This window comes from Lampetra planeri, chromosome 32 (genome assembly GCF_965212315.1).
Source record: "Lampetra planeri chromosome 32, kcLamPlan1.2.h2, whole genome shotgun sequence".
NCBI classification, from domain to species: Eukaryota; Metazoa; Chordata; class Hyperoartia; order Petromyzontiformes; family Petromyzontidae; genus Lampetra; species Lampetra planeri.
The window spans coordinates 12,546,002-12,557,831 of NC_136138.1; the positions used below are offsets into that span (position 1 = coordinate 12,546,002).

The 11,830-nt window shown below is 48.4% G+C and overlaps 1 protein-coding gene across 1 annotated transcript; it reads left to right on the plus strand.

Annotated features, from left to right (window-relative positions):
• Positions 1-1,309: 1,309 nt before the first annotated feature.
• Positions 1,310-11,029, plus strand: LOC144729254 (hyaluronidase-2-like). Its single transcript, XM_078609364.1, has 3 exons — positions 1,310-2,287; positions 8,708-8,797; positions 10,556-11,029. The coding sequence occupies exons 1-3, from the start codon at positions 1,310-1,312 to the stop codon at positions 11,027-11,029; spliced, it is 1,542 nt and encodes a 513-aa protein (XP_078465490.1).
• The last annotated feature ends 801 nt before the right edge of the window (positions 11,030-11,830 follow it).

Consider the following 11,830-nt stretch of genomic DNA (forward strand, 5'->3'; position numbering starts at 1 on the left):
TTTATAACGCTTAGTGCCCGCCGTTGAATAATTATGTAACAATCTGTGTATTAGCATTTAAATTATAATTTGCATACATTTAGCATTCTTGCAAAAAGCAAAGGTTTCTGTACATTTGAGACTGCAGTCGTGTAGTCGAGTTCAAATCGAGCGAACACCGTTCACCGTGAGTGTACACACATGTTTACAGCTAATCTTGCAAACACACTGCTGGATGAAGGCCGCCCCACGCCGTGCGGGCCGCAGGAAATATTTGACCATACTTCATCACGCCGGTCATTACTTCCTACTGCCCACCACACCTCGGACATCTGTCTTTTGCGCAAGGTGGTCACCTATCCAGAGATCGAATGAGATCAGGCGCTTTCCTGGTGATTTGGGTACAGATACGCGCGTACAAATGTATGCTTGTGCATGATATAATTCAGCACTCTTGCAACTCCTACTGTTGTGCAAATTACTTAATTGGAATGACACATTCTTTGGAATGACACAGACAACAGTAGTCATCGCCCCCTCCTGGCAGACTCAAGCCCCACATCACTTTTACGAACGAGACCGCTGGTCTCGACTTCTCACCTGGTTAAACAAATTTAACAAACTTGAAACTTGTTCATGTGCAAGTGTCGGTTACACTCTTAATGCATGATCATTTCTCGCCACTAAAAGTCAATGAATGATAGGAAACTTTTGACAGGGCTCCAATTTTTACGCAACATTTGAGTTTCTACGCAGAATTACCGTAATGGTTGTGTGATTGCCTCATGGAAAAGTAATGAATATTCAGTTAAGTAGCGCTTGGTGTTGTATAAAAAAAACTGACTCACACAACATTGTAATTACTGCTTTTTACCAGGAATTTAATGGACTATAAAGCCGTGAGGGGATCTGTGGGGTAAATGTGCCATAATTGTTGTGGTAATGACACAAACGGGCATATGAACGCATTCTTGTCACGCGTGGCCTGCCACAGATCGCCATATATTCATAAACCCTGCACGTCTCTCTTACTTTCTATAGAATTTGTACTATGTAATACCGTGTTAGAGTAAAAAAAAAACTTCAAACACAAAAGTAAATAAACCAGATGACATGCGTAATTTCAGAATCACAGTGATCCCGAAATTCATGTGTACTCATTAGAAAATGGCGCGCACTAACGAGTTATATTATTTATGGCAGAGGTATTATTAACGCTACGGTCAAACAGAACACGTGGACCGTGTATTGGCAGGGAGCAATCTTTAATTAAAACCTGTTCTTTTGCTCTGTATTTCTAGACACCTCAAAACAAGAAGCCTGAACAAACATGATTCGCACGAGAGCCTTGGGCACTGGCGTTTTGGAAATATCCCTCAAAGCTCTGATCTTCGCGAGTCTTCTAGTGACGATGGGGGCAGCAGCAGCATCGACCAAGCCCCAGCAGCTCAACCAGACGAAGCCTCCAGTGATGACCAACCGGCCGTTCATCGTGGTCTGGAACGCGCCCACGCAGCAGTGCCGAAAGCGGTTCAACGTGGACCTCAACCTCGGCGTTTTCGACATGTCCTCCAGTCCCAGCGAGGGCATCACGGCACAGAGCGTCACCGTCTTCTACTACAACCGCCTGGGCCTCTACCCGCTCTACACCGAGGACGGAACGCCCGTCAATGGTGGCCTTCCGCAGAACGCCAGCCTCCAGCGCCACCTCGAGAAGGCGCGGCTCGACATCGAGATGTACGTGGCGCGCCGGGCGGCCAGCTCGGGGCCCGGCCAGCTGGCCGTCATCGACTGGGAGGAGTGGCGGCCGCAGTGGGTGCGCAACTGGCAGAAGAAGGATGTGTACCGCCAGAAGTCACGGCAGCTCGTGCGGGAGCGCCGGCCCAACTGGCCGGGCCCCAGGGTGTCCCTGCAGGCCCAGAGGGAGTTCGACGCGGCGGCGCTCGCCTTCATGAATGAGACGATCCGCCTGGCCAGGGGCCTGAGGCCGCGCACGCTCTGGGGCTTTTACCTCTTCCCTGACTGCTACAACTACGACTACAAGGAGCGGCCGCTCAACTACACGGGCCGGTGCCCGGCCGTCGAGCTGCGGCGGAATGACGACCTGCGCTGGCTGTGGGAGGGCAGCACGGCGCTCTTCCCCTCTGTCTACATGGAGCGGACGCTCGCCTCGTCACGCAACGGCGAGAGGTTCGTGCGGCACCGCGTGCAGGAGGCGCTCCGCGTGGCCGCAACGTCTCGGCCGTCGCTGCCCGTGTTCGTGTACTCCCAGCCCGCCTACGCCTACACCTTTGAGCTGATGGCCGAGGTAATGTAGTGAAGTTCACATGTTATTGGACCGACGTTGAAAGATTTGCGTGCGAGCTACAACAAGAAGGTTCAATGTTCGGTACTACTACATTGTCTTGATTTGAAGCTTTCGTGACTGCAGGGATCCATACTCTTTGGTTCTTTCGTTAAAGTCACGTAGGTAGAAAAATAATAGATCACTATCTGCTTAGCTTCTAATATCCAATGAGATCGAGCGCATTCCTTGTGATTTGGTCCATGGAACATCACTTCCAACAATCACAGGGGATTCGTATATATAATAATAATAAAAATGTAGCTAATGTTACATAACTTAAACACATTTTATAGCTTAAAATATATATAGCTAAAAAGAAAAATTCATGTACTGGTACTGTATTGGCCAAAAATCCCAATGGTGAAAAATCACCAGTTGATTACTCAACTTAGATTACACAGCACCAGCAAGCTTGCCTGCAACTGAGACAACTTGGCAGGGCCCTCCAAAAAGGTCACTTGCAGGGAAAACAGTTGTTTAGTGGCAATCAAGTAGAGTTTGCTGGGAACCCGCCTGATTTGAAGACGGAGCAAGACAGAGCAATCTGCCAGGCAGGGATTAAAATCTCAGAACATCGATTAACCAATTACATTGTACTTCTAGAGGAGCCAGGAACAAAATAACTCCTAAAACACATTCAAATCAAGATTGGTAATTACTATTTATGTCAGACCATGTACTCTTCAATCATTCCTCACATGTGGAATCTGCTGTAGGAAGATAAGAGCTGTGTGTGCTTTAGTCAATGTCAAGAGGCCACACTCCAAAAAAGTATAGCCATCTCTTCTTTGGGTCTTTCGGTAAAGTCACATAGATAGAACAAAAAAAAATGAAAATAAAGTTAATACAAAAATAATAAAAAATATCACGACGTTTGTCATCAGGAGAAAAAAGTAACCCGTAAAAACAAAGTTTTTCACTATAAATCCTTTATATGCGTGGCATCGGTTTTATTTTATTATTCATTTCTGTTTTTCTTGAGTAAGAGTTTCATTTTTATCACATTGGTATTTTAAATTAAATATGAAAAAAAATTTTTCCTAAAAAGTGGAAAATTTTGGAAAATTTTTTTCACGAAAATAAATTGTCACGCACAACGAGTCTGTGTGGAAAATGTCAGCGCGATTGGATCACGGGAAGTGGGTTAAAAAACGACCGAAAGATTTGCACGGTCGTAAGCGCGCAAGCAAGCAAGTGAACTTAATATACAGGATTTAAAAAATTAACCCGTAAAAACAAAGTTTTTCACAATAAATCCTTTATATGCGTGGCATCGGTTTTATTGTATTATTCATTTCTGTTTTTCTTGAGTTAGAGTTTCATTTTTATCACATTGGTATTTTAATTTAAATATGAAAAAAAAATTCCTATAAAGTGGAAAATTTTGGAAAAACAATTTCACGAAAATAAATTGTCACGCACAACGAGTCTGTGTGCAAAATGTCAGCTCGGTTGGATCACGGGAAGTGGGTTAAAAAACGACCGAAAGATTTGCACGGTCGTAAGCGCGCAAGCAAGCAAGCAAGTGAACTTAATATAAAGGATTTAAAAAGAGGGGGAAAGCTGCTGAGGCAGGCTGTTTTAAAGGTTTGAAATGGGTGTAGCACAAGGGTCATAAATGAAGTAGGAGGGGCTTGTGATGTTAAAGTGAGAGAGATTAGTATGTCAATGTAAGAGATTAACATGTCAATGTAAACGGCGGCTATGTTAGTGTGAACCTGTTAATGTAAAATCAGAGAGTCGAAAATAACTGCTAACATCGGAAGGTAGGATGGAAACATCACAGCCAATTATGATGTAAACTGGTTAATAACGTCCTTCCAATGATTGTTCAGTTTGTACCCATTTTCTCGGTTGAAAGTGTGTCTGTGTCTATATATATGGATGGCTTCATGAACGAATCTTTGTTGATAGCCAGTGGGTTTGCAGAGTACCTTCGTCTTGGAGAAATGTATTTCGTGTGAGCCCACCACATTAAAACAATGATCAGTCCTGACTGACGTATTGGTCCTACCGTGTTTCAGATCTGCCTTATGTTCAGGAACATGGTCTGAGACATGTCGCTTAGTTTCCCCAATGTAACTACTGCCGCAGGCACATCTTAGTTTGTAGACACCGGGGTATTGCATGTCAAGGATCACATCCTTCACAGATGGGATCAGATCACGAATTTTATGTATGGTGTTAAATCGAACCTGGATCTTGTGTTTGCTCATGATTTAGAAAATCTTTTTGGTGACCCCTGCTATATACAGTGAGGGAAAAAAGTATTTGATCCCCTGCTGATTTTGTACGTTTGCCCACGGACAAAGAAATGAGCAGTCTATAATTTTAATGGTAGGTTTATTTGAACAGTGAGAGACAGAATAACAACAAAAAAATCCAGAAAAACGCATGTCAAAAATGTTATAGATTGATTTGTATTTTAATGAGGGAAATAAGTATTTGACCCCTCTGCAAAACATGACTTAGTACTTGGTGGCAAAACCCTTGTTGGCAATCACAGAGGTCAGACATTTCTTGTAGTTGGCCACCAGGTTTGCACACATCTCAGGAGGGATTTTGTCCCACTCCTCTTTGCAGATCTTCTCCAAGTCATTAAGGTTTCGAGGCTGACGTTTGGCAACTCGAACCTTCAGCTTCCTCCACAGATTTTCTATGGGATTAAGGTCTGGAGACTGACTAGGCCACTCCAGGACCTTAATGTGCTTCTCCTTGAGCCACTCCTTTGTTGCCTTGGCCGTGTGTTTTGGGTCATTGTCATGCTGGAATACCCATCCACGACCCATTTTCAATGCCCTGGCTGAGGGAAGGAGGTTCTCAGCCAAGATTTGACGGTACATGGCCCCGTCCATTGTCCCTTTGATGCGGTGAAGTTGTCCTGTCCCCTTAGCAAAAAAACACCCCCAAAGCATAATGTTTCCACCTCCATGTTTGACGGTGGGGATGGTGTTCTTGGGGTCATAGGCAGCATTCCTCCTCCTCCAAACACGGCGAGTTGAGTTGATGCCAAAGAGCTCAATTTTGGTCTCATCTGACCACAACACTTTCACCCAGTTGTCCTCTGAATCATTCAGATGTTCGTTGGCAAACTTCAGACGGGCATGTATATGTGCTTGCGGTCGTTGCATACGGCAGTCGCGTGTTGTTCCCCGCTGAGCAGCGGTATTGTGTGACCCGGAGAGAGCTGCTGGCCATTGTGGTTTTTGTGCAGCTGTATAGGCCCTACATGTATGGCAGGCGGTTTACCGTTCGAACTGACCATGTGGCCCTGCAATATTCCCTGCGGATAGATCAGCCCTTAGGTCAGCTGTCCCGCTGGCTTGAGGTGCTGCAGGAATATTCCTTCAATGTCATCCACAGGAAGGGGACACAGCATGGAAACGCAGATGGCTCGTCCAGATTGCCTACGGAGGGCGGGTGCGCGTGTACCCTGGGTTCCAGTCGCTGTAGGACCCCGGTTGACACCGCGGCCTAGTTGGTTGCAACGGCCGAAGCAGCCCCACCTCCGGACATTGGCCTGGGCCTCTCCCAAGAGGTGTGGTCCAACTTGCAGATAGATGACTCCTCTTTGTTGGAGTTATGACGCCGTGTTGGGATAAACGCCCGGGGCTCAGCTTCATCGGCGGGTCTGGTTGTGCATGACGGCCTCCTCATGTGTTGAGATACTGAATTGGAGTGCTATTGCGTGGTGGTACCCACTGGCTTGTGAGGAAAATTGACTCCTGACATTCACGAGAAACTTATGCACCTGGGTTATCATACGATCTTGTTGACCCTTAAACGGGACTACTACTGGCCAGGTGTGGAGAGTGATGTGGCACTGTTTTTGAAAGGTTGCCATGATTGTGCACGGTGGAAGGCCCCGGTTGGCCATGATCGGGCCCCGCTGCAGTCCATCCGGGTTGCTCGTGTAAATGAACTTGTGGCAATTGACATTTTGGGCCCCTTTCCGATGTCCCAATGGGGACACAAATATCTCTTAGTTGGGGTCGAGTACCTCACGCGCTGGCCTATGGCGTGGCTTTGCCAGACCAGTCGGCCTCGTCCATCACCGAGGCCTTTGTGCAGGGTTATGTGTTGGACAAGGGTGCGCCAGAACAACTATTAATGGACCAGGGCCGACATTTTTCTTCAATACTGCTTGAGGAGGTCTGTGACCTTCTTGGCACCAAGAAAATTCGTACATCGCCCTATCACCCTCAGTCCAATGGCATGGTTGAACAGTTAAACCGCACCCTCACGTCTATGCTTTGCCATCAGGTGAGCACGTCCCAGTTGGACTGGGACCTGTTCGTCCCGGGGGCCCTGGCCGCGTACAGGATGGCCCCTCATGCCTCAATGGGGTTCTCGACCTTCTATCTAATGTATGGCCGAGATACGGAACCCCCGATTCAGGTACAGATGGACCTGGGATCCTCGAGGAAGGGGTCTGCAGTGGCCGCTCGAATGAAGGCCACGCTCAACCGGCTGAGCGAGGCACAGCAGGCAGCTGTGTATAATTCGGCCAGCCGGCAGGCGGCTAACAAGCACCTGCCGAAACATCAGGCCTCCGGCCTTCCATGGGAAAAGGGGCAGAGACGTGGCTCCCCTGCCCCCAAGTACCTGTTGGCACATCCCCTAAATTGCACCACCCTTGGCAAGGCCCTGTTGAGGTCGTGGAGGTCCAACGCCCACAATGTATTCGCATTCGTTTCTGTCACAGGCACTGAATCGTACACCCGTCGCGGCTGAAAAGACATGTACCACCTAGCCTCCTTGATTCATCCCCACTTCCTGAGCGGCCGGTGATTGATTCGTCCGACACATCGGGCCGCACGGGTCTTGATGTTGAGCACAATATCTGCCCTGTGTGTGCGCCGACAGAGCCCCCACCAGTAGTTCCTGAGGCGACGCCTCTTCCTGTGGAGGCCCCGACATCGAGCCGGTCGCCAACTGGCGCGTTGTTTCTCCCTATGACCGACACCGCACATGGGAGCGGACCTGCAGTTCACACGCGGTCAAGGAGCGTTCGGTTCCGATGATGGCCATTGGGACCCTTGTCATCGGCCTCCAGCCATCGCCGTGATGATGGCCTTCCTTATTGTCGTACTGCCCTAATGTTCTTGTTCGGTTTCCCCGCAGACGACTTCACCTTCACATGCGCTTCACATGTTTGTTATCATTGTTATCCGTTGTTGTCTCCTCTTCAGGTTAACGGGGCTCTGCTTCCATATCATTCACAGCCGGGTCGGTTGATTTTTTTCACGGGGGGGTAATGTAGAGGAGTAATATGGGGACGTGACGTCATTCGTGCTGTGAGGTGCGATGAGGTCATGTAACCTAGGGGTACTTAAGGGGGGCCCCGTGACAAAAGCGGGGTCGTTGGGGGAGTCCAGAATTGAGAGGGATTGAAGGGAGCTGGAGAGACAGCTAGGGGTAGAGCTGAAGAAGTGGCTGTAGTTACGGAAGGTGCTGCTCTCCTCGGTCGGTAGGTAGGTGTTGGCTCGAGAGAGCCCGAAGAGACGGCCAGCCGACTAGCAGTAGAGAGAGATAAGGGTCCAAGAGAAGGACCCAGTGTAGGACACCGACCCCTGGTGGTTACTCACTCCCTTTGTTAATAAAGCGGCGCAAGCCCTTACCTGAAGACCTGCCTCAGCGTTGTCTTTTACCACACAACACTAAGACAGACGCTTTGTTATGGGAATGGGAAATCTTCACCACTTATCTCAGAGCCGACTACGCTCGTGTGAGTGACTGGACCGCACCAATAACGACTCGATACTACGTTGGTAGTGGTGCACTGGCACAAATTGCAAAACAACTCAACACATTCGCCAAGGACAGTGCCTGAAACGAAAACATATATATAATCGTGATTGCGCGAAATTTCGCCTACTATAGATATTTCCTAAGGCTGTGTGTTGGCCGTTTCCTTCATAGCAGAGATAACACACTATTTTAATAAAATAAATATTTTAAAAGTATTAATTTTTTCTTTTGAGTGAATTCGCGAGTCATCCCAGCAGCAGCGGCACAGGGCCAGCAGGCGAGAGATCTGCCTCTCCCGTGGCTCCGCTCGCACGCTGTGCAGCCCTCTGTGCCTTGCAACTCTGCGGCGTGATCTTGTCTAAAGGGGGCACGTAGAAACACTAGGTGGGGGTGGGGGGCTTGACAGTCAACACCAAACAAAGTTTAAACTAATGTCAAACACTAAACAGAATAAAGGGGCACTGAGCCTGCAGCAGGGGGACTCTACGGGGTTGTTCTGGTTGATCCTTCGTCTCGGACGAACTTTTGTGGGGTGGGGGACTGTCATCGAGTCAAGAGAGCTGTTGCAATGCATAGAATCCGTTTCACTGGAGCCTCTTGTGAACGGCCGATCTCTCTCTGTGTTTACAGGTCGACTTGCAGCACAGCATCGGGGAGAGCGCAGCACTGGGGGCAGCTGGAGTCATCCTGTGGGGAGACATCAAGTACGCTCGCTCCAGGGTGCGTCCACAAACAAATTCCCAACTCGAACCATTACAGCGATAGGAGATGAGTGGGCGGCAGGGTGGCGTAGTTGTAACGATCCTGGTGCCTCTCAGCAAGAAGGACCTGGATTCAATTCCCAACCCGGGAACTTTTCCGTGTGGGGTTTGTATGTTCTCCCAGTGTTCTGCATGGGTTTCCTCCAGGTTCTCTCGGTTTCCTCCTATAGCTAAAAAAACAAATTGACATGTATCGGCCAAAACATCCTAACACAAAAATTACCCGCAAATGAATAAATTGGTAAACACACGTAGCAACAGCAACATCTAGGCAATTATAAAACTTCATTGTATTACTCGTGAAAAAAAGTAGCACACGGCTTTTTTACTTAAGTAAAAAATCATTGGCGATGTGTAACTAATTATTAATGGGTTCCTCCTGGTCAGAAGGAACCTGAACTCAACTCTGTACGACGCGAATCACGCCAGCGTTGCGATCGACCGACTCAAACAGACAAATTAAGTTTCTCATGAAGTAGACGCCATTTGTTTTCGTCTTCTAATGTCAACTTTGCACACGCTGCGGCTTGTTCAAAATCCAGCTGTTCCAATATTTTTCAGAGTAATAAAGCATGGCACACCACTTACTCAGGAATAGTGATGGCTCCCTGTGAGAGCACGCATCAATTTGACGATCTTGATGCCTAAGGTTTAAGGAAACCCATGGCCTTCCACCTGCAAATATCATTCAACGTATTACACTGCACAACCCATCAAGGCTGATACGGTCAGACTTTTATCGCCTGACATTTCCACCAAACCACTTGGCTGGTACAGGTGAATCTTTGTCAAATGTGCTCCCAAAATACTCCTATGGTGATGCAAAGCTGTCGAATTGTAAGTCTCATTTCGAAACCTGGCTGTTGTTGTGAAGAATGTTCATTGTGCACAGTGTATGTGTGGTGAGTTGTTTAATGCAGTCATAATGAGCAGATAAGAAACTTGTGCAAAATGTGCATCAACGTAAGGTGCCTTGGGGTGAGTTTTCACTGAAAGACGCGGAATTAAAGTGTTGGAATCATTTTGGAATGTGGTGTGGCAGTGGCAGATGCAATCCGGTCATTTGTAGGCAAGTATTGGTTGATCACGTAGCTTTGTGCAACTCCCCAACCTGCTAGGGTTGAGGTGGCCAGGAGATGGCAGTACTGCAGGTGTGGTGGTGAACCCATCTGAGTGGGCAGCACAGGAAGTGGGATGTTCGCTGGGTATTGGGAGAACATCCCAATTGAGGACCATCCTGAAAAGGAGGCTTTGATACCCAGTTAGGCTTTCCAAATAAATGGCATCATTATAATTACAGTTCAAGGAAACTGCACAGCCCTGCAATTACTTGTTAACGCCACTGCTGACACAAGGGCCCCCACTAGAGGGGGCTTTAGAGAGCCGCTCTGGAAGGTATTTATGGCCAACTTTTATACGCTGGCCGGACATCTTGAACGGATTGGGAAAACCCAAACTCTACTCCTCCACTCGTGATCTGCTGATAAACTAGCTGTGGTGAACCCATTTATACTGCTGGGTGGACAGAGGTGGGGGGGGGTGGCGGTTTAAGAAAGTGGCCCAATTGTTTTAATTTAATCGGACCAGCGACCTCTAGATCGCAAGTCCAGTGTGCTGACCATTACATCACGGGCAGCAGCGAGCGAATCCTTTACCACTCCTTTCTCACGCCTAATGATCCTGGCGATGCCCCGTCTGCCGGTGTGCCCCCTCGCAGGCAAACTGCGAGAAACTACGGAGCTACATTGCAGAGCGGCTGGGCCCATACGTGGTGAATGTGACATCCGCGGCGCGACTCTGTGGCCAGACGCTGTGCCGCAGGAACGGACGCTGCGCTCGCAAAGACCCGGACAGTGGCGCCCTTCTGCATCTGAGCGACGACGCTTTTGAGGTTCAGCGGCCGTGGACATGGGAGGATGGCGGTGGTGATGCCGGCGACGTCCCACGAGCCAGGGGTGGCTTCGTGGTGAGTGGGAGACTCCCGGCTCGTGACGTCGCGCGCTGGAGGATGAACTTCGAGTGCCGCTGCTTCAGCGGCTGGGTGGGCACGCGTTGCAGCGTGGACGAGCGGAGCCAGACCCACGTGGGCTCCGGCTCGCCTGCTTTCCGCCGCGTCATCCCCGTCGTCTGGCTCATGCTGCTAGTTTTGTCCGAGCTGTTGGCTGGGAGCGGAGACCTGAGCGGACCATGAATTCGGATGGACGTTGGACGAATGCAGTGGCGGCTGGTTGGCCGGCCTAGAAACCCACGATGGTTGGGAAAGGAGAGGGGGGGATGGGGAAAGGGCTGTGTGGAAAGCAGTGTGTAATATTTTGAATGGGCAGGTCAGTTTTGTCAAGGTTTTTTTTCTCTTCCCCTTTTGCGATTGCACGAGTGGTGCCGAGCCCCATGGGACCCCAGTGGTAAGCTGCCATTTGACATTTCCTGTGTGTGTGGTCCACCTAATTTCCTGTGTGTGGTCCACCTAATTCAGCCGTTCACTCTCGATGCTCGTGAATGGCTCTTTTTTCCTGTAACACCGGACACACGTTTATATCTACTCTACTGTCTCCTGCATCTGTGCATCATCTCCTTAATTTTAAAGGCCTAAGACCTCTCTCCGCTTGAGTAGCCATGTATGCATTTCCAAATTTATTTTGTATTAGTATCATTAGTATATTCTTTGGGTCTTTCGGTAAAGTCACGTAGATAGGTTCACTTTACCGAAAGACCCAAATAATATGAATTCCTGCAGTGACGAAAGCTTTAAGTTATCATTAGTATATCCAGGTAAATAGTATATACAGGCATACCTCTTACAGCGCTCAGGATGCATTCTTGATAAATGGAGCGCTACACGAAACAGCACTATAGGAAGTCACTATAACATGGTTCCAAAGGAGATGCGTTACCGACAGTGCTATTTTTTTTAACTATGAGCGATATATGAGAGCTTCATTGGTGTATCGGTAACAGCCTTAATGATACTGTACACATGATAAATGTATTAAAG

Bases quoted from the DNA above. Each gene is read 5' to 3' on its own strand.
- LOC144729254 (XM_078609364.1), top strand. From the start codon at position 1,310: ATGATTCGCACGAGAGCCTTGGGCACTGGCGTTTTGGAAATATCCCTC. The intron at 2,288-8,707 runs GTAATGTAGTGA...CTGTGTTTACAG, and splicing joins CCTTTGAGCTGATGGCCGAG to GTCGACTTGCAGCACAGCAT. The intron at 8,798-10,555 runs GTGCGTCCACAA...GCCCCCTCGCAG, and splicing joins TCAAGTACGCTCGCTCCAGG to GCAAACTGCGAGAAACTACG.